The 23,843-nt window shown below is 43.2% G+C and overlaps 1 protein-coding gene across 1 annotated transcript in view; it reads right to left on the reverse strand.

Moving 5' to 3' along the window:
• Positions 1 to 23,843, reverse strand: part of LOC307247444 (phospholipid-transporting ATPase ABCA1) — a gene marked incomplete at both ends in the record, with an annotated part of 207,431 nt that overhangs the window by 85,408 nt on the left and 98,180 nt on the right. The window contains 4 exons of the mRNA XM_080023597.1: positions 4,601 to 4,787; positions 7,634 to 7,732; positions 13,610 to 13,737; positions 21,190 to 21,329. Of these exons, the coding sequence (XP_079879723.1) occupies positions 4,601 to 4,787; positions 7,634 to 7,732; positions 13,610 to 13,737; positions 21,190 to 21,329 (554 nt within the window). The remainder of the gene's footprint in view (positions 1 to 4,600; positions 4,788 to 7,633; positions 7,733 to 13,609; positions 13,738 to 21,189; positions 21,330 to 23,843) is intronic.

Raw genomic sequence — 23,843 nt, forward strand, 5'->3', positions numbered from 1 at the left:
ATCATCCTTTAAGATGGGAACATCACAAGGGTACAGTGGTTGCGTAGCATCCACCTGGTCTTGAAAAATGGCTTCATAATCCTTGTTCATTTTACAACCGTGCAGAGCAATTATTGGACCCAGCGAGACCCCCAACACAGGCCTCCATACCATGACCGATCCTCCGCCATGTTTAACAGTTGGCAGCAGACATAGCCGGCAATCAGAGCCCATCCGGACATAGGCACTAGGGGTGGAAGAGGACTCCTCAGATCCTATCGGGGGCCCTAAACCCACGAGTCTTCGCGTCCTGGCCTCGGATAAAAGCACGTTCCAAATGGCACCGCCGTTACAAATACGAGCTTTGTGCAGCTCACGACGTGTAGTTTTTGTGCTGTCGTTTCAATTCTGTGGTAATCTCTGAGACTGTACTTCTGCGGCATATACACTATAAAAAATAGGCTGTACACTATTATAAGTGTCCATCTGTCCCCGTCGGTGAGCTTTGACTCGCGACAGTGAGTATCTTCTCTGATGCATTTCGTCAATGTTGGCCATACTCTTGTACAGTACCGTACCATATGGCGTCATTTTTTCGGTTTTGAGACTTTGCCCCTCGACACATGAAAGACTTTTTGTGAGTGACTCAGCTTCAATTCAAGCACTACTTGGCCTCTTTGGAACTCCGTTTTGAACCCCTTAGTTGGCTTTGAAAGCTCACACATCAAAATGCTAATTGTCAGATCTCTTCTACAGCTGATGCAATTGGCATTCAACGTAATGTGACTCACCATCGCAGCTGCATTTGTAATTCAACGAGGAGCTTCAAAGTTGAACTCCATTTCCACGTTCTTCCGTGGTTATGTTGCCCACCCCTCGGATTGCAACTCAGATAGAACCAACGGTTGCGCACGCTGAAAAGTCGATCAACCTCGGCGGCGACGTGAGCGATGGCAGTTCCGATGCCCTGGGAAGCCTCACTTTTGTTCAGCACAGGACCAACGCCCGGCGCGACTGGTTCTGATAGATTGGGCAGAGGAGGGCCATTTGCAAAGCGACCCGCAGGTAGGCCCGTCCCCAACGATGGAGACATCAATCGTAGCGCTGCGGGTGTGCAGGCGGCTTTATCAATTCCTTTACACGCGTGGCGGGCAATTCATCTGCAAAGGTTAAATATCGCCAGCTAATGAGAGTCAATACCTGAGAATTGATAATGGGATTACTATTGCATGCCATTTCCATGGAAACAATGATCCCACCCCCGCGGCAATGCATCCGGGGGGCGTTCTTCCCTTTCTTTCCCTGTGTCTGTAGCTTCTCAAGGGCATATAGGGAGGGCAGCCAGGATAGAAGATAAAGAAGAAAGTAGTATGAGGCTGCTGCTCTGTCATGATTTATTCAGCAGCAGAGGCTTTCGGGTCAAAGGGAATGCATTCGCACATTGTGCCCGACCACTGCTGGTGGTCTGCGCTTCTGTCTTACATTCATTTCTGCACACGCATACACACACACACACACCATGTTTCACACCACATTCCACAGATATGCACTGCATAGCAGCGACAGTAAAGCGGGTGAATGCAGGTTCATCTCCACATGTAATGTTTCACGGCTAGAGGAGTTAAGATAATATAAGATAAAAGATAGAAAAGATACAGAGTTAACGACTCAAATATGCAATAAACCTGACTAGATAGATAGATCTAGAATACAGAAACAATTTAAATATACAATAAACCTAGAAAATAAATATTGGCCACGAAAAGTTTGGCAATATATAACATAACGATAAAAAACAAACACTATATAATATCCTAAATATATAAGTATATAAACCGAAAAAAACGAACTATTAGCAAGAAACGTAAAATTAAGAATGTCAATTAAAAAACTAATTTAGATGGAAAAAATGGCAATTTATCATCAACCTCAAAATTCACAAGAAAATGTAAAAATAAAATATCCCAATAGACAATAAACCTAAAAATCTATTAAAAAAGACCTCAAGACTAACTGATACTAGCTGATCATGTGCAATAAACCAGAAATTGATATAGATACAATAAACTGGAAACAAGAAAATAAACAATGAACAGTAACAATTGGTGCAATAAAACTAGTAACTATAAACAATACAAATACATAAAAATGAACAAAAATAACCAAAAACAATAAAAAGCCCACTGCGCTTTGGCGATCTCTCTGCATCTGGACAGAGAACAAAACAAAAACAAAACAGCCTTTCCCCAAAATAGCTCCTACTTTGCCAAATTATAATTGATTTTGTGAAGAGCCAAAGACGGCCCCCGGCGCTCCGTTACGACGCGGCCCAAAACGAGGTCCTTCCAACGACACAGCAAGGGAAGCGCTGGGCGGACGAGTTATAAGACTTCAGGGAATTCAGGACAAAGGGGCTGCGGCATCTTATCTCCACTCCCTGAGCACACAAGGAGCTCCGCACGCCTCACCATCTTGTGAAGATCAGTCACCGAAAAATGCCAGCGACCGGTGATAATTGCCCACGTACTTGTCTCTTAATCTTGCTTTTCATCTTTGTGGAGCCGCCCCCGGGTTGGATGCCAAGTTGCCTAGCGACAGCAAGGAATCCCTAACAAGCACCTCGTGCGTGTTCACAACAACCACTGTCAGTAACGGTGTTTTTGGACACAATAAGCCCCAGACCGCTAATTTTGTCATCGCTTTAATGCCACGGCATCACCTTTTCTTCCCTTGTATCTTTACCACCGATATCAACGCAACAGCACCACGTCTACCTGCCGGCAGGGGGCGCTCTGAGAGAATAGTCTCTTAATTTACCTGTGAAAAACACCTTCTATCGCAGAGTTGTTTTTTTTCAACGATTCAACGACTGCAGGGATTCAAATAATTGAATAATGGAAGCTGGTACTTGTGTTGCAAGATCTAAATTGCCAGGCGGCACTAATTTACCTAATTCATCAGCTCTTGTGGAACAGCAGCTCTCTGCTCAGCAGGACAAGATTCTCTCTTTAAATTGGACCTAGTCGAAGTGACGAAAAGTTTGACCCTTTTTTTTGAGATTGGGTTCTTGAGGAGTCGCTCAGCAAAACCGCCCTACGCAGCTTGGCTCCGAGGTTAATCATCACCAAGCCAAGGGTTCACCGATGGAGTGTGAGTTCCGTGGGCGAAAGCCACCGAGCCACCGAGCTGTTGTGTGTACAAGAAAGTTGGAGAAGATTTGGGGCGAGGGCTCTCGGACGATGCCCTCGCAATTCATAAAAAGTGAAAAAACAACACCCTATAAAAAGTACAAATTGAATCCGGGGCACGGCAAAGTTATTTCCTTTGATGATAAAGATACAGGGGTACTTTCGGCGAGGCCATTCGTCACAGAATAACAGTGTACTGGAAGCAAGCGCCGTAACCCTAATTCATACAGTAACAAAACATCACCACCGGAGGCGAAGGGAGGCCTCGGAGAAAACGATAAAAGATGGAGGTTGGAAAAAAAAACCAAAAAAAAAAAACCCAAACAGATACATGTAGAGTGATGGCTGAGCGGGTTTACCGGCGAGGCGCCGTCAGAAGGTGCGACTCGTTACGAGGGAAGGGAAAAGGTCACGCAAAGAGCACTTCCCTCGTCCGACTGTCTCGACAATCGTCCCGCAACAACACCACCCCGACGAGGAGGGCGGAGGGAGGGCGGAGGAGCGGCTCTTCTCCCAGAGCGTCCCCGAAGGACCTCCGGCGCGGCCCCTGCAGCGGTTCCGGCGAGGCGTGGCGGCTCTGTACGTTTTGCCGGCGTGTCCGCTCCTGGCTTTACGCTACCGGGGGGGGCCCGGAGTTGAATGGAGGGAAAATGTAAAGAGGGAGAAGAACGTGGAAATCCTCCAATCCATAAAGCCGTGTACAGAGGGATGTCCGCCTGTCAGAGATCGTTGGCTCTTATGGGGGCGAAGGCCCATTACACCCGGCTGGAGACGCCCAAACGTTCCCAATTCTCCCAATTTCCATAAACTCAGGGACCAGTGATGATGCTTTGATGCCTTTCGAATATGCAGCTATATGCATAAAATCTCCATATATATAGTAATACTCTGTGTGTATATATATTCTGCATAATGGAGGAGTTCGGCTCGCCCAATTGGGGAAGACATTTGGGAAAAGGAGAAGACGTGCTGGGCATCTGAAGGCTATTTCTTGATATCATATATTTCTATGCAAATTCCCCAAAGCTGCACAACTTGTCACAACTGTCATAATGCGATTTCTTGACACGAAGGTGTACGTCTATTGTTATTTTTCTTACATTTTGTGCATATTGCCACTGTGTTCTTGTTCACGGTTCATTTTTTAGGTTTGTTGTAGTCGTTTCTTGTTAATTTTTTAGGTTAGGTTTATTGTATATTGCCAGATTTAATTATTTATTGTTAATTTTTTTGGTTTGCTTCCAGGCTTATAAAAATAGGTTTATTGTGTATTATTAATTATTATTTTGTTATTATTATTATTATTATTATTATTATTATTATTATTATCTTTCCTGTCATTGTTATTGTTATGTTTATTTCATTGTGTTTTGTGCAAAATAAATAAATCATTTTTATTAAAATGATATTTATTATTATTATTATGAACTTACCTGGAAAGGAGGGAGACCTCCGGCCCCCGGTGGACAGTCAGGCAGCATGATGGTTCGTTTTGGGGTACTGCACTGACAGGAAGGAGAGGGGTTCGCCATGCTCCAGTTCCGGTTGAGGAAGATGTCGCTGACGGACTCATCCACAGGGGGAGTGGACCAATCAGAGGCCTCGGCACACGGGAGCTTACTGAAGGAGAAAAAAAAAAAAAAGAATTGAAACTTAAAGAGATGCTGAAAGGTGTATTTCCCATAACTTTCACACGTGCACAAGTCGATCCCATCTGCGGCGTTGCATTGCTCACACACTTAGCATGCTGCCCTATCCCTGTACTGGAAGCACAGGTACTAAATTGGTATTGCCCTTCTCTGATTTTTGGTAAAATATTTCTCCAGATTTTTTAAATAGTGGATGTTAACACCCTGCGGTTCACTAAAAATGGACCTCTTGTTTTGGAGCAGAACCTACGAGTTGGGTAATGTTTATGGACAGTACATCTTATAATATTAAACTCTGTTGTCCCATCTTTAGTGAAAGGGGTACTCCAATCTTTGGGAAAAAATTTACAGGAGCTAGGCTAGCCGATTCCATCCGCGGCCTTGCATTGACCTAACACAGTTAGCGTCCAGCCGGTCGCCATCTCTTTACTGGACACACAGGGATGTAATTGGTATTGACCTTGTCATCTGAATCTGGGTGGGATAGACAAAAGGTGAACTCCGCAAAAAACGATCCCTTTAACAGTAAGCCATAGAGTTGTCAAAGCTTGTTTGGTTGACCGGTAAGTTTGGATAACTGAGTTTCTGACAAAAGGGGTTCTACACTATTGCCAGATTGTCTGATTTACAAACAAATATGTGCGTCCCTCCAGCATGTACTTTATATATTGAATATTGACACAATCCCAAATGGGACGTCTTCCCATTTCCTCATGGAAATGCCTTGAGCTCCAGTTAAACAATTGTTTGCAGAATGTGACAATGTATTTTTGCTGAATTTGACAATGTATATTTAATTGAACAGTGTTGTTTATTTCTTTTTTTTCCTCAGAATAACTAACAGAGAATAAGCCTCTACAGAATGTCGATGTTGAGCTTCTGCATAAATAATGTTACAACTGTATTTCTGACATAAGTTGAGAAAAGCTCCTTATTGTTCCGGCGTATTTTTGATTGGGACGGTCCCGAGAGAGTGGGCAAAGAATGCCCAAGTCATGCTAATTACCAAGTGATCAAATATGTTCTGCGGGATTGGATTGGGGAATTATGCAGAACACTTCTTTACATTGCGGTAAGTAGTTTGACTTCTCTCTTTTTTTTTTTGTTGTTTACTAAACGAAGCACGGGTGGCGGATTGTATCGTGTAGTGAGGGGTACACATGGGGTAAGAGAGTGACGGAGAATGTGTCCCCATCACACACGGTGCTTGTTTCCTTCCACAAGGAAACGGTGTAAAATTAAACAACCTACTTAAATCAAAACCAAGCGTTTGGGCGCGCCCATTGCGGCCGCGGGCACCCCGGGCACAGTCGGTACCGTGAGACAGGGAGCGATCGGGGGCGCAGAGCCGGCCCTGCTGTGTTATTTTAGATCGGGGGCTGTTCATAAAACATTCAGGGCTGAGGCCCCGGACGCCCACCACCCAATACTGGCTGCGAAGAACTTGAAAGCATGAACAATGTTGTATTGTTTCGTTTCGATAAAGACGCAGACATATTGCTGAAATAACTCAAGATTTTGTGACGCTGGAAGGTGTCATTTTCCCCAATTTCACAGAAGCTCGCTAGTCGATTCCCTCTTTGGCCTTGCACTGAGCTAACAGATTTAGCATGGAGGCCACTTATCTTGGTAATGGACACGAAGGGATAAAATTGTTATTGATGTTCTGATTTGAATGTGGGTAAAATAGACAGATTTAGAGTATCCCTTTAATTTGTAGCCACATAGAGTGTCGATAGCCATAGAGTTTCCATTAGACATACATCGATAATTCACAACATTAAAACCAGTGACAGGTGAAGTGAATAACATCGTTCACCTTGTTCCAATGGCACCTGTCAAGGGGTGGGATATATTAGGCAGCAAGTGAACAGTCAGTTGTTGAAGTTGATGTGTTGGAAGCAGGAAAAATGGGCTTGGTAAGGATCTTAGCCACTTTGACAAGGAGCACATTGTGATGCTTGACGACTGGGTCAGAGCTTCTCCAAAACAACAGGTCTTGTAGAGTGTTTCCGCTATGCAGTGGTTACTACCTACCAAAAGTGCTCCAAGGAAGGACGACCGGGGAACCGGCGACAGGGTCATGGACGCCTGTCTGGTTCGATCCCACAGAAGAGCTACCGTAGCACAAACTGGTGAAAAAGTGAATGCTGCTGTGATAGAAAGGTGTAGAACACACAGTGCATCACAGCTTGCTGCTTATGGGGCTGTGTAGCCGCAGAGCGCTCACAGTGTCCATGCTGAGCCCTGTTCACCTCTGAAAGCTCCTACAATGGACACGTGAGCGTCAGACCTGGACCATGAATCAATAGAAGAGGGTGGCCTGGTCTGAGGAATCTCATTTTCTTTTACACCATGTGGATGGCCGTGTGAGTTGTTTACCTGGGGAAGAGATGGCACCAGGATGCATTATGGGAATGAGGCTAGCCGGTGCAGGCAGTGTGACGCTCTGGACAACGTTCTGCTGGGAAACCTCGGGTCCTGGCATTCATGTGGTTGTTACCTTGACATGTACCACCTACCTAAACATTGTTTAGGTGGGTCATAGATTTTTTGGCGGCACAAGGGGGACCTACACAATATTAGGCAGGTGGTTTTAATGTTGTGGCTGATCGGTGTAGTTTCTAATAGTCATAGTTTCTAATAGCAATATATTTTCCATTAGCCACAATAGCAATGGAGTTTTCAACAGAGATTCCAATAGTTATAGAGTTTTTCATAGCAATGTCATTTCCATGAGCCACAGAGTTTGAAATAGCCATAGAGTTTCCAATAGCTGTAAAGTTTCCAATCGGCATAGTGTCCATAGGTACTCACGGTATGGGATCCCCGTCCATGCAGCGCGTCCCAAAACCCGGGTTGTTCACGAGGGAGTCCACGACACGAGACACCTCGACGTTCTCCGGACCATCGTTGCTGTAATAACAGAGATGCAGAGGTGTTATGAATACCTATTATATTACAGCACATCCTTCCATATTTATGTTATACTAGCAGCCATACCGCCGCTTGGCTCCGATCATTTATATTGTGAATGGAATCGTATTTTGCATATTCTGTAATGTTTGGGCATGGTGGTATTTTTATTTTGTTTTCTATAGAATTTTTTTTTTTCAGGCTTAATCTCTTGTTTTTTTTTTCTGGTAATTGTCTGCACAGCAATGCACAAATCCTCGCCGGGAAAATTCCTTTGTATAGGACAACTCACTCGGCCCAATAAACAGATTGTGATTCTTGGCCATTCTGGCTTTTGCCTCCTGCAGCCCCCGTGGAAGCTCAAACAGGATCGGCCTGGAGGGTCGGAGGAAAGTGAGGAAGCGTCACCGGGACAACCCAAAAGTTCTCCTTCAGCATGGCGGCAAGTTAAACACTGACACAGAAACTCCACAGACCACCACACCGAGTCTCTATGTAGACTGTGAAAGTGAAACACAATGCACATGCAAAAGAAACGCAAGTAACTACGCGAGTACAGTATGGCATAACAAAATGTGTCAACACGACCGGTAGGTTTCCAACATAAACAGTCTGAGGTGCAACGCAGAATGCATGACTACACTGCACTGAGCTGGTCCTCGTTGGCAGACTTTGCATCACATGTATCTGGCAGCCTAACGCCTTCGATTACCTTCAAACTCGTCAACAACGGTCTCATATTCAACAACTGTTGAACGCGAAACTAGTAACTTACAGGGAAGGGCCCAACGAGAAGGACGGCGATGGATTCGGGAACACTTGGAAGATCACCCGTTAGCTTGGGCTTGCACTGAAACCGCAAACTACTTCCTGATGGGAAGTGACGTAGCTACACAGACAAATAAGTAAATAGTTAGTACCGAATAGTTCAATTATATTAAACCACCGGCGGGGGGCGCCGATTCACCAAACAACTAGATAACCAGCAGAGGCCAGCACGGCGAGGCTTGGCTAAAGTGTAGAATAAAGTACAGATACTCCAACTCAAACACCGGATCTTGATTATCAAATGTGCAGCATTATTGATTGGTTGGTGGAGGGCTGGGATTAGCAAGTCAGAAGGGATTAGGTGATCAGCGCGCCGGGATCCATCTCGACACCCGGCCGGGCCTGTGGGAAATTAGATACAGAGGCGAGAGGGGGGGGTCGGTGATACAGCCGATGCTCGATAGCGATGCAACGTGGCGCTAGGTTAAGCTCGATGGAGAGCGAGAGGAAAATCATTGAGTTGGACAACACTTCCAGGGCCTTGGGTGGAGGGCGGCCATACGAGTTCGAAGCACCACCACGTGTCTGTTTTTTCGGTATGTGCTCTCTTCCAAAGTCTTTCATCACCAACAGTCTTGGGCCTCATTTATCCTTCTCTGACCGCTCCAGGAAATGTTTGCCATTTCGAGCAGCATAGTGGGCCGCACACAGCGCTGAAACCCAGCCACGGAAGACTGGGCGATGGTGTTAAAAGTACATCGTCAGTGCCCGGAGCGTAAATCCAATAAAGTAGTCATTTTGACCTCCTGCTCTTTCCCAAATTCATTCCCAAACGATTGCTCTCCAATCCTACGGTATGGAATTAGGGCTTTGTTAGGATTCTCTCGATCTTTCCATCTCGGAAAGTCGTCTTCGAATGACATCAAGACATCGCCAGAACTGTATTCATCTGAAAGGGTGTCATACAAGCAGCTTAAGGGAAAAAGCAGCCCCCATAGGGACGGGGTAACTCTTTGGTCCTCTTTAACATGTGTCCTGGCTTTGCGTGTTGCAAGAGCCTGTGTCTATTAGTGTTGGTTTCTTGCGGGAAAAAAAAAGACGTGCTTGCTGAAGACGGGGAGGTCCGTTCCATGGGGAATTGATCTTTCCCGATGCCTTTGGACCCGAAAAATCTCCCACCGATGCCCCTCGGACGGTTCAATCACGGCTCTTGCGGCGTCAGTTCCCTTTCCGGATAGATTCATGGGCCTTAAGCACATTGTAGCCGCCATGGCTCCGTTAAACAACTGACCCTTTCTAATTCCCGGCTCATTAGCGGATACACACTCCCTGCCCTTTATCGCGAGGGTACTTTCAGAGTTTGAGCGCTGTATCGTAAAGACGGCCATGATGGCCTTGTGCCAGCAGTGACCAGCCCTTGGGATTAATACACTGCTCATTGTCTCACTTAGAGGCTTGTCCGTGAAGGTCACATGGCTATTTTCCCGCCACCATCAGCGCGAGCGAGATTGAAGTGGCCCCCATTGTAAAAATGGATTATGTGCAGCCATCTGTTTTGTCATTAACAATGGCTGACTTACTGTGTTATTCAGGGTAATAAAGCTACTGGACTGTTAAAAAAATGGAACAGTTATGTTATGCATAAGAGCAGAAGCAGTGGAACTAATGATTAGCGCCTATGGTGCAAATGAAACATCTTTAAAGTGAAAATTCATCGAGGTGGAATATATTATAGAGAAATATTATGAAGGGGACGCGGGTGCTGATGTGGAAATCAAAACCTTTAAGCTCGTGAGTGTGGACAAGTGACCCGTCGTTAGCACAATGCCGCTTTCCTTCTTTTATAACCGTTCACAGCAACGACCTTGCTGGGCGCGTTACTGCCGAGGAACTTACCACTCTGCCGCAGCTTCTCATGGGGCTTAAGTGCAGTCCAATGGGGCAAACGTCTAGGACTTGAAATCTCCTTTTGGAAAAGAGGAAACTCGTCGCATCTCTTTGTGTATTTGTTTTGCCATGTTTTTGAATGTTAATTTCTTGTTTGTTCACGTTTTGAACAGTAACATCACATTTTATTGAAAACTACTGTTGGCATTTGCCGCAGTACATCCAGAGCGTCCCGTTGGCGACAGTGAGAAGCGACGCAACTTCCTGCTTCTAGTTTCTTCTGCTGCCGTGAATGTAGTCAAAAGAGGCGATTTGCTGAAGTGCATCAATAAAACCCCAAGTCAATAAAATCCTGGAAAACCGATAAAATGCAGTCTGTGACCATTGTTTTGCCCTTTTCTGACTACATTGAGATACAGCGAGAAGCTGCAGCAGAGTGTTAAGTTTCTCAACAGTAAAGGCGTTGCCATGAACAGTTATGAATAATTTTGAACAACATTTCATGAATAATAATAATAATAATAATAATAATAATAATAATAATAATAATATGGCCCGGGGTAAAGAAGAGCTCACGTACACTTCAAGGCATAATTAATATTATTTCTCAAGATTATGCTTATGGTGATACTGAGTCCTTCAGGAGGTTAAACTGCAAAGTGGACCGAATATATTGGGATTAAGGTAATGCATTCAAGGTATCTACATGAGTTTGGAATAACGTGATGATTGAAAGGCCAAAGTATGCAGGGCGTGATCGGGTTATTGACAGGAGGTACTTCCTCCACCGTCGCTCTCCGACACTATCTTCAGTACGTCCCCATTTGGGCTCTTGCGCTCGTCCACACATCTCTCGATATCCAGCTCCCTGATCACTTTCCGTCCAAAAGTGGGCTTTCTTACCTCTTTCTTACCGGCGGTCGCCACGGTGACTGTTGTTTATCTGCCCAAAGAAACTCTCTCTGGGTCGGACCTATCGCATCCGCCGATCCCGGTTCAGGTGTTTACGCGCCACGATAAACGGAACGATTGAGGAGAAATCCGAGTGTGTCCTTTTGGGTCCAGCTTGCACCGATTTCCAGTGTAACTCGATGAAGATACAGTGATCAGGGTAAGGCGTTTGCAAGACAGTTGCGAAACTCGGAATACTGCCTCGTATGTAATACCGCCCATTGTGATTATTCGGTGTCTAAAGTTCGGAACAACCTTCCAAATAATCATGCAACAACACAGCGTCCGCTAGTTGGCAAACAGCCATTATAATGAGCAGCGACTGGTGACCCGCACGCCTGGACCACCAGGGGTAACGGCCCGGTCCACAAGAGACACCCGGCCAGAGTGAAACTATCTCTCCTCTGGATGGGAAATAAAATGAAATAAGATAAAATACAATGAAATAAAATAAGCAACGTCGCCGGAGAATACCAATGAGGACCCCGAGAGTAAACGCAATAACATTCCTTTTGTCGCTTCAGTGGCTGGAAACTATTTGGGGGAGATGCCGCCATGAAATATTCAACATGTTTTTGCCGCGTTTGCAGCATTTCTTTGGCGAAGCGTTTGAAAAAGAAACAAAAAAGACAATAATAATAAAAAATACAATTCTGCAATTCCGCTGTTGGATTGAGAAAGTTGTGGGGACCAAAATAAAATGGGGAAGGAACATTGCTTTGGCTCGTTTGGAATTTTAAGGTGTTTGTTAAAATATACAAAAATAGTATTATTACATAATATTAAATAAATATACACTGTATATATATAGCGAAAACAGGCGAAAAAAAAAAAAAAACACGGCGATGTCGCCATGAAAAGTGTACTCAAACAAGAAGTGACGACGCTGCCAACGTCTGCTTGGAAGATGGAACAGAAATAAACAGCCGGCAAACAGGAAGTGGAATCAGTTGGTTTTTTTTGATGATGGAGATGAGAGGATCTCACGCTCCCTGTGGGGACGCATTCCCTTCATATTCAAGGTCATCTCAAGAAGGATCCCATTTTCGAGTTGTTTGTGACTAACAAAAATATGAACTCAGTGTAAATTGTTAATTTTTAAGTTCATTGCGCATTGACAATTTTTTGGTTATTTCTGTTGAGTTTTGCAAACTGTTGGGCTCTTGTTGGTTCTTTTTATCGTTGAGTTTATTGTTTAATTTTAGGTTCATTTTCGGGTTCTTTTATTGAGCAGTTTGTCAAGTTTATTGTAGATGGCAAAGGATCTGTCTTCTGGTTAGTGTTGAGGTTTACTGTACTTTAATGGTATTTTTTAGGTTATTGTTATTTGTTAATTTTTAAATTATATTAATTATTTATAAATAGGTTTATTGCTATATTTTTATTGTTTATTGTTATTTACGTTGGTTTATTGTATATTTTCAAAACAATATATCTACTCTGATGGATGGATGGATGGATGGATGGCTGGATGATGCCATTGTGAGCCTCTAAGGTGGACTCCTACCAATGACTCAGCATTTTTTGTGTCAAAATATGATTATGAACAAAATAACAACTGGCCACAACTCGCTAATTTCATGAAATTAACCGTGGCGGACCCCACCACCAACAAACTACAGAAAGAACTGACTTCCAATAAAACTGGACAAGCTCTCAAATACAACGCACAAGCTCAGGTTACGTATCAAAAATGTATTTTTCTTTCAAAATGTTACCTAAAATGTTCTTATGGATTACCACCTTTGGTCTGATTTAGTAACGAATAGCACTAATTGAGGACTCAAACTTTGCCCTTTAAAGGTCAACACAGCAGACGCTCACTGTTAATAACAAACAGTATGGAAACTGAGAGATTTTTCAACAAATTCACAACAAAATAATGCTACCGATTACAACTTTAAGATAAGATAAAGATAAAGATACTTCATTAATCCCCAAAGGGAAATTCCAGTGTTGCAGCAATGACAAAACACACAATTTACAAAAACACATGTTTTTGAATCAATTACTTATGTATATATATACACACCACACATTCATATATACACATACACACATATACGTATATACATATAGATATAAAAGAGGAGTCAATCTGAGTTAGTAATCATCATTAGCACTACTGGAAATAAGGTCTCCGTTTTACCATTTTCAATGTTAACACAGTAGACGTAGACATTAATACCAAACAGTGCCAGACGTCTGAGATTGTTTCAAAGTCATAATGTCAGGGATTACCACTTTGAAGTGAAAACCCCAACCTCTGACCTGTAGAAGGTGGTCTGGGGGAGGCCGTACATCCAGGGCTGCAGCTCCAGGCTCGGGTACTCGGAGAACGGGGGAATGATCAGCGAGAAGATCAGCGACAGGCACACGAACACGGCCGGCAGGACCACCTGCAACGTTTGGGGGTAAACAAATACTCATCAAGGTGTTTTAGCACAAAATACTTGGAAATTGTTCATGTTCAAAAATAGTAAAACCAATATATATGGAGTACGGTAATGAAGATACATTGTTGATGACTGATATGAGAAGCATGCACGGTATATTTGAAGTTATAACTGCAGGTGATAAATAATAATAATAATAATAATAATAATAATAATAAAAAAACAATGACATAAATAATTTAAAGTAAAAGAAGAATTACAGAATACACTTTAAAATAAAGAAAAATAAGAATAAAAACAAAAAGAAAACCCCACAATTAATTAACATGAAAATATATTGATTGATAGTGGGGGACCTTGTTTATTTAGTTTTGTTACGATAACAGCAGTGGCGACGGGTCATCGTGTTGGATCCGAAATTTTTGGCATGAGTTGAACAATATTTAAATAATTAAATAAAAAATATATACAATTAAAAAAAACTAACAAAAAAACAAACGCATCCCGGAGCCTCAGATCAGATTCCAACTTTTTAATCCAACTCATCTAACTTTCCCATCTAGCGTGAATTCATATCTTTCATATATTATGATATAATATAATATAATATAATGCAATATAAAATTATATATTATAATATAATATGATATTATATTTAATAATATATATAATAATATTATATGTAATTGTAATTCTATTCCCAAAGCCCTGATGCCACCATCCAAACATTCATTTCTGGCTTTTCTTTCCCAGTTTATTTGTGTTTGGTTCCTTCTTTCCATCGAAAATCCTCCATCCCTACGCCCCTCCCCCCCTCCCTTCCTCTGCCCCCCCCCCCGTCATGTAAATGTTCTCCTTTCAATTCATTGTCAGAGTGACTAAAAGGTCGAGAGAGAGAGAGCGAGCGATATCTTGGCTGTTTAATCACTGCCAGGGTGGGGGAGGATGGGGAGGGTGGGGAGGAGGTTTGCCTACACTTGATTAATTGCGGCGGACGCCGATTTCGGGGATGCAGCGACGGGGAAAAAAAAAAATTCTATATTTACTCCCCGGAAGATAAAGGGAAGAATGAGACTAAAAAGCTCCATGACGGAGAGAGGGGGAGGGAGGGAGAGGGAGAGAGAGAGAGAGAGGGCACTCTCTCTACCGCGCTAACTCCCTCCTCTACCTCCACCGCTACTTATCTCTTCCCCTCTGTCTCTCCCTCTGCCTCCCCATCTCTCTCTCTCTCCCTTTAACTCCCTCCTCTACCTTCCGCCTTCTACATGCCTCCCCCTTGTTCTCTACCTCCCCCTCTACCCATCTCTCTCCCTACCTCCCCCTCTACCCATCTCTCTCTCTACCTCCCCCTCTACCCATCTCTCTCTCTACCTCCCCCTCTACCCATCTCTCTCTCTACCTCCCCCTCTACCCATCTCTCTCTCTACCTCCCCCTCTACCCATCTCTCTCTCTACCTCCCCCTCCACCCATCTCTCTCTCTACCTCCCCCTCTACCCATCTCTCTCTCTGTCTCTCCCTCTCTCTCTCTCTCTCTCTTCACAGTAATTGCAGGTGACAGCTGCTACTTCTTCCTGTGTGCAGGCAGCAAACAAAGGGGGAAACTCATTACTCTCACCGAAGCCGAAGCACTTTGCGTGAACAATGCAGGAGTTTATCGCACCCTCAAGTTTCTGTATTTTTTGCGAGGATTTAAAAAAAAAAAAAAAAAAAAAAAAAAAAAAAAGGGGGAGGAGGAAAGGATTAACTTTGAGAGGAAAAAGGAAAAAACAAAACGGGTAAAAAGAGCAAAACAAAATGAAGACGCGTTTTACGTGGTGGAGAGTCGACCGGCTCGTTAGGTCGCGTTTGAGGGCGGAAATAGAGGCGTATTGTTGACTTCACACAGTTTGTTTTGTCTTTGGGTTCTGTGCTTGAACATGCACATTTCCCATTGTGTTTGTGAATAACACTGAAAGAAAATCTTCCTAAAGCCGGTAAAAGGTGTAAATTGCAATGGTAGCATTCTAATTATCCTCAACTAACATCCTGAATGAGTTTGATGTCAGAATTAAGTAGTGAGGTAGTCAGATTCATTTGTTCATTTGATATTTGGTATTATTTACTACTATACATTTAACATATGTTTTTATGATATTTATTTCATATTTATTTATGATTAAACATAAGAACATTGTTTCTACAACGGATTTACATTGTAAAGTGCATTTATTACACATTATTACATTTACGAGCTTCAAAACAAGCTGTCACTTGTGCAAATCAAGCAAACATTTTTAAAGCTATGACTTGTGAATGACAAGGGTGTGGCAAACTCTGTTACTGAGATAATCACCTTCAAAGTTTCACCCCACATTTAGCTTCATTCAACCCAGAATGCAAATGAGTTGGAGGACCAACAGAGCCACATGGCTACTTGTCACAGGGCCATTTGCCACCCTGCTGAATGTGGGCAATCTCTGCATTGTTCTTATGTTTTGAAGGAATGCTGAACAGGGTCATAGACACACAACACCTATTGTTTAAAAAAAACCAACATGTATGAATATACATGTTTTATAAAAGTGGAATTATTTAGGTGTTTAAAAGTGTGGACAACACAACAAAATGTAGAGCCTATCAATAATATGACTCTCTGTATATCAGCCTTGGTGTGTAATTTATTATAGAAATGTGCGTATGCCCAATATCTTTAAAGTTCTTGGAGTTATTACATGGGCTAACCACACCCTACCCCAGCTTCACTCTGAGAGCCTGTTTGGGGCCTCTTTTCATTTTCTTCTCACCCCTGGCTGCATTTGCAGGTACACTTGAGAATCTTGTCCAATGCTACTTGTTCATAATCTGCATCACCAGCCTCAGCGGACTTCATCACGTCATCAACTTTTTCCGTTGTAATGGAAGTTCTGGTGGTTCTTGAAAATATTCCGTTTCATCATCACATTCAGGTTGAAATCCGCTGTTTAATGTCCTCCAAGTCCGGGGTAACGCCGGTATCAGCTTCAGAATCGCTGTCGCTGTTGGAGAACTGACTGAGCGGAAAATGAAGTCCAGTACGCGCTGCTTAGACTGACTTGGAGCTACTGTATTGCACTGGTCCATTTAGGTCCAAGATATGATTTAGATCTTCCTCCACCCACTTCGCATAATCCATAACAACACAGAAACAAAGGTTTTCACAGACAAGTGAAACTGGATCCTCGTCTTGTTTACAGAAGTAACGTCAGCGTGACTTCTTTGTTGGTACACGTCCCTGACACAATAATGTCTGTGTGTGTGTGTAAAAGAAGTAGGATTTAAAAGGCTGAACGCTACCTTCACCTGGGCACTCCTTTTAAAGGAAACGATCGATCGGCGTTCGCGCTGTTCAGCATCTCAGTAAGGATGTCTCAGTTTCCCCATGTAATCTAACAGGAATATTTAACTCCACTGTATAACGTTCATCTACTATTTATAAATCAAACTCGGTTTTGAAAAAACTTCGAGGGATAAAAAAACCCCACAAAGGAACACAAATCTGGAAAACTCGAATTTTTCCAATTTATTTGGCGGCTCGTGGCAATTTTAGAAATGCGCGACAATGTGGATTTTGCTGCGGTGGGTCACATTTTCACAGACGAGGGATTTTTCGGGGCAAAATTAATGATTCGCATTGACTCGCTGGGCTGCATTAGCATTCGCATTTATTTTTTGGTAAAAATCATTAATCAATCCATTCACAAGAAAAGTAAGGTTCAGGGTTCTTCAGCGACTGTGAAAACATGTTTGCGCTCTGAAGAGGCTGCTGCGTGGCGGCCACAGATGTTTTTTAATAAAACAAAGGAGAAAAAAAAATTGTCATTCCACAGGTCACGCAGCAGACAGAGTCATTATAAGCCGTTCTCGATGGTAATTAAGGACCGGCTTTGGAGTTTGGGAATTTGAACTCCACTTGCAGATTAAGAGTCTTGAATACAACAGTACAGGAATAGCCTGTGTTGTATGCCCAGCCTGCTGACCGGAGGCTTCAATATCTAAAAATAAATATTCAAAAATGTATTGATACATACACTACTCACAAAAAGTTAGGGATATTCAGCTTTTAGGTCAAATTTCAGGATGAACCTAAAACGCACTATAACCTTTACAGGTGAACTTAATTTCACCTTCTCTAAACTTTTGAATGCACATGTCCAACTGTTCAATGTTTCAGTACTTTTTGCACAACTTGCTGCAGGAGCTGAACGGCAAAATTCACAACAGGTGTTTGATCCATGAATCCACCAATACATTTCCTGGTTCAATTAGAATTGGTATTTAAACAGTCCTCTTCATCATGCTGTTCACATTTTGACATCATGAGACCAAGACGACACCTAACAACTGATCAACAGTACCTCGCCATAGCGATGATTCAAACAGGATGTTCTCAGAGGGATGTGGCCACTGAGCTTAGAGTGTCACAGAGGTTCATCAGCAGGTTGCAACAGAGATACAGAGACTGGAAGAGTCACAGAAAGGCATAGAAGTGGACGTCCTTTGGCCACATCCCACACTGATGAGCGCTTCATTGTGAACAGTGCCCTGCGCAACCACATGATGATGCCACTCAACTCCAGGCACATTGAAGGGAGGTGAGAGGCACCAAGTGTCACGTCAGACCATTCCAAACCGTTGACATCAGCGTGGTCTATGTGCTAGACCACCTGCAAGGGTACCTGACCACACCACCAGGCACAGGCATCATCGTCTTGCTTGGGCCAGGGAGCATTGACGCTGGACAAGGGACCAGTGGCATCAGTGCTGTTCTCTGACGAAAGTCGATTCACGTTGAGCAGAAATGATGGCCGCCAACGATGTTGGAGACGTCAAGCGCTATGCATCAGCCACTGTTGTCACCAGACGAGCCTTTGGTGGTGGTGGTGTTACAGTGTGGGCAGGTGTGTCTGGTCAATACAGAACTGCCCTACACTTTGTGAATGGTACAGTGACAAGCCCATACTACCTGAATAACATCATTCATCCAGTCATTGTGGCCTTGCATGAACAACACAGGCCTCATTTCATCTTCATGGACGACAACGCTCCAGCTCATGGAGGTGGCATCACTAGGGAACGGCTGCTGGAGACTGGGGCACCTCAAATGGAGTGGCCTGCACTTTCTCCAGACCTGAATCCCATAGAAAACCTATGGGATCAGCTGAGTGTCTGTGTAGAGGCTCGTAACTCTGTTCCCCCGAACCTCAATGACCTGAGGGCCGCCCTTCAAGAAGAGTGGGGGGCCAGGCCTCAACAGACAATAAGTCGACTTGTGAACAGCATGAGACGTGGTTGTCAAGCTGTAATTGATGCTCAAGGGCACATGACAAGTTATTAAGACATTGATATTTTTTGTTGTGGTAAACCCACCACTGTTGTTGGCTTTTGTTTCAATCAATTGTTTGAGATGAGGAAATCACCATTGCATGCTTCTACTTAAATGCCCTAATTTCATGATTTAATATCACTGTAGCGTGAACTTTTTACATTTTCCATAAATTTCACCCGAAAGCCAAATATCCCTAACTTTTTTGTGAGTAGTGTATGTGCTTTAAGGTGGTTGATGACTTAAACGTCTCAGACACCAAGAAACCATCTATACAAATCAATCAGCTTGTACTTTGTATATGTTTTGTTTGTGTATATTTTTTCAATGTATGGCCATTTCTACACTGCATTTTTCCACATTTCTGTATATTTGGTGATCTATATTTCATTTGTACCGTTAGGCTTTCTAATAATGCCAACTGTCTGTAAAGAAATGCACCAATCCGCACCATGAAGAGTTCCTTGTGTATGAAAATGTACTTCCCGGAATAAACTCATCCTAATTCTGTTCCAATTTCTTCACACAATCAAGCGAACACAATGTAATAAATTGTTTGATCGAAAGTATAACGACCGCGTTTCGGATTTCAACACCCAGACGGGGAGGGGGGCTGGAGGGAGGGGTTTATTCGATTCCAGCTCAGCGTGGCGTGCACGTAGCGTCCATCCGTCCGTCCCCTGTCCTTCCCCTTCCTTTGTCATAAATCACCTGTTTTTAGTGCTGCCCTCGCGCCCTAATCTCCTTTTCCATATCCCCTCAACACTTGCGTTTGGAAAAAAAATGAAAAAAAAGATTTTCCCCATCGCCGCCGCACAATCATTTCATATGGGTCGAAGAAGCGTTTTGTCAAGACCCTGAGTGGTCCAGGAAGATGGGGGGTGGGGGGTATTAGCATGACCGACGTCGGCTATGATGACGTTGTGGAGATCTACGTGCGCACACACTCACACTCACACTCCTCTATTCCACCCCAGCAGGGAAGGGGAACATCCTGGATTGACAGTGACTAATGGGGGCGCCGGGCGGAGCCGAATTACAGGACAAGAAGTGATACACCTTGTTGGAGATGGCAGCAGGGTTTTTTTTTTTTTTTTTTTATATATATATAAAAAGTGTGGAAGGACACACGCACACGCACGCACACGCACGCACACGCACGCACGCACACACCCACCTCAACGGTGGTGGAAAGTAGGATGACAGCCCTCCTCCCCAAAAAATTAGTTCAATCACCAAACGGCTCATTTCACAACTGATCGCATCACGTGGAGTCGCGTGAAGAACAATTTAACTTAAGTCTGGACGCCTGATACAAAAAACAGTTTGAGAAACTTGCAAACATTTAATTCAAAGGGAGCGTACTGGCGATAGTTTGTTTTGACTGGTTTCAATTAATTGCTGTGATTGGTTCTGACTTTTGGGAATGTGATGTTTATGAGCATCAAAATAATACGGACACATCGCTAATGCCCTAATGGCAACTTGTCGTCTCTGTTAATTGTCATGCAATCACGTTTAATACAGCTGTAATGAAAATGCTCCATTAGCATAACTTTAGGGGGAAAAGAGGAGGGAAAAAAATAAAACAGTGGAGATGTCTCCTTAACTTTGTGTGGCTTCAGTGAAATGTCAATTAGGCGGATCAGATTGACAACATAATAAAATTATAAAAAAACGCATTGGAAATATATGCAAAATGGGGCATGGTGACATTCTGATACGGCCAATTTTAATTGGTGATTAATTGTCTTACAAATAATTGCAATTAAAAATGTAATTGTGATTTTAATTATATTGCTCATCAAAATAAAACTTGTGATCAAAAACGATTGGAGGTAGTGGGTAGACATGAAAATAAATAAGCAAAATAAATTGCTCTATTTAAATTGTTATTTATTTATTTATATCTAATAATTATTAGTATTAATAATAATAATAATAATAATAATAATAATAATAATAATAATAATTTTAGCATTGGACATTGGCAATTAATCTGCCTCAACCCAACTTTTTTTTTTTTTACTGCAACATCTCTGACATTTCTGCAACATTTGGGACGTTTGATAAATTCACAACAAATTATATCTGATCCAATAGCATCCCTCACCTGGGCGATCAGTCCCTTGCGGCTCCTGCGGGCGTGGTGGAAGCGCTTGATGAACAGCGCCAGGAACTGCCTCCGGATCAGCGCCCAGCCGCTGATCACCGCCGAGCCCCGCCCGCTCAGGCTGGACGTCCTGGTGGCGTCTGGATGGGACAACAACATCAGTCACGTAGTACGGTTAAGGGTTAATAATTCACAACTCAAATCCAGCCACGGTCATTACCGCAAAATTAACCTCCCCCGACCGGGAGCTCCAAGGGCTGTTGTAACTCTCGGAGGGGGGTTATTTCGCTCAAACTTCGAATGAATACTCGAGGAGACGCGTGCGCAATATCATGTTAAACAGTAAATAGGTTCATCACCTGTAGGATAACGTGCAGCTGGGTGGTCACTATCGCAAAATAAAGCCCAGATTCGGATTGATCGGGTGGGGTTGGTGAGGGTGGAGGGGTCTTGTATAACTCTGAAGGGGGTTATTTGGCGATAATGACCACCTGGCTGTGCGTTATCCCACTCAGTACACCCTTACTAACATCGGGGTGGAATTTGACGAGATGTCATAACTAGTACGTCTAGTTAAATTCAGTAGTGAAGTCATTATGCAGAAAAAACTGCCTGATTGCCACTATTGACCAATCAGATGCCAGTGTTAGACGGAGGTTGGTTCCATTTATTTTTCGGGTAGTTTCAGAACCATAACACGATCGTCAAGCAAACCATCTCAAGTGATTTGCAGACGTAGATAAAGTGTAATTAGACTTTAGGTCTCAAGGAGACGTTTTTGGCGAAAACAATACAAATAAAACGATTCACGTTTCCTCAAAACATGAAAACGGCTCTGAATATGCAGAAATCCAAAAAACCTGGCTTGGTTATTTTTTCGCTCGTAACAAAGTTGAGAAGGTGGCGGGGCAGCTGGGATAATGTCGCGCGGTAAAAACTATATTAAAAAAATCTTCTTTTCAAACGACTGTCCTAGGGAGTGTGAAGTTATTAACGGAGGACAAAGGAAGCGATGGAAAAAAACAAGGCTTTGAAATGTTGTCCTTGACACTGCCCCCCCCCCCCAAAATAAATAAATAAATAAATAAATAAACTAGATAAAACAAGAATTTTTTTTTTGCTGCCGGCAAAAAGTGATGGAACAAAGTGACAAAATATTTACCTTGAACCTTATTGGTGAGCCGCTCCCTCGGCCCTGCAGGAGCTGAGAGAAGCAACAGATCAAGGAGGTGAGAGAGGGAGAGAGAGAGGGAGAGAGAAAGAGAAAGAGAGAGAGAGAGGGAGAGAGGGAGAGAGAGATTGTTCTTATCGAGGACGTTTCAAGGAAAGACCAAACGTGCAACTGAGTGTCTTGATTAAAAAGGAAATTATTATTATTATTATTATTATTATGAGTGAAGCCAGTGTTAGTGGTGTCGCAGAAATGTTCAAAATTCACTTCAAAAAGAAGAAAAAAAAAAAAAATGCCCACGATGATGCCCACACCCGGCATCGTCGCGCGTCCTCGGGTGATCCGATCACAAGCGGACAGCTCCGGGCCCGTCTGTTCACACCTGGCATCAGGTGGCATCGTCTCGGTAACCACCTGCGATCGGATCCCGCTTCCGCGCTCCCTACGCAAAATGCCACGGCCTTGGCGCGCAGGCGACGTCACAACAGCGCAGACCGAAAACGCTGGCGCCTTGTGCACTGCACGCGGCGCAGGGCTCAGGCTCAACACATTCATTTACTTTCCTGATTCTCTTACTTGAGTGGAAATCAAAAAACGGGAACATAACTGAGAAGAGAACTGGAGCGGGGTCCGCTCGCCTTTAGACGGCGTCGCGCCGGGTCCCTGTGTTTTGTTAATTTTAGATGAATTTGTTTCTGCTCGCTTCCTGCTTGTATGAAACAGAATTTTTTTTAAAACACAACTGAGTTAAGGGACTGTCCCGTCTCCATAGGGACAGTGGAGAGGGAGCGAACTCCCATGCACTGCACGTCAAAAAATAAAATAAATAAAAACAACGTTTGCTTTTATATTAGACGTAATTACTTCCAATTACTTCCATTATTATTTCCTACTTGTATAAAAGGACATTTTTAAACACAACTGAGTTAAGAGGACTGTCCCGCTTCCATCGGGACAATGGAGAGGAAGCAATTTTTCGGTCCGCTGCTCGTCCCCGTGAAACAAATAAAAACAGTGAGTATTATTTATTTTAGTTTAGAACGAAACAAAAGCCTGTGTGTCCCGTGCCACATCACGCACGTCTCTGCGTTGCTATGGGACTTAATTTCGTAAAAACTGGATATTTTTGTGTAAATACTTAACTTGTAAATATTAAATCCTGCGCTTCTGTAACGGGGAGCCTTCTCAATTTCCCGACCAGACGTTGATATGGGCCTTACTCGTGAATGGAATTCTCCGAGGAATATTCTAACTCTGTCAAAGCTCTCTGTCAAAAGTGTAAATCAGTCACATTGAAGATGAATTACACCAAACAGCTTCAGATTTTTTTTTTCCCTTTGACTCTAATTTAATCTCGAGAGAGTCACTCCTTTTCCGGAGTGACTCCCGGCCCCGAGTCGTACAAAAGGTTTGTTCGCTATGAATGAATCGCTTGGGAGCCTTGCATCATTAACTACTAGTACTGCAGGCCATAATAATAAGC

The sequence above is a fragment of the Zeus faber genome, assembly GCF_960531495.2.
Source record: "Zeus faber genome assembly, chromosome: 22".
NCBI lineage: Eukaryota > Metazoa > Chordata > Actinopteri > Zeiformes > Zeidae > Zeus > Zeus faber.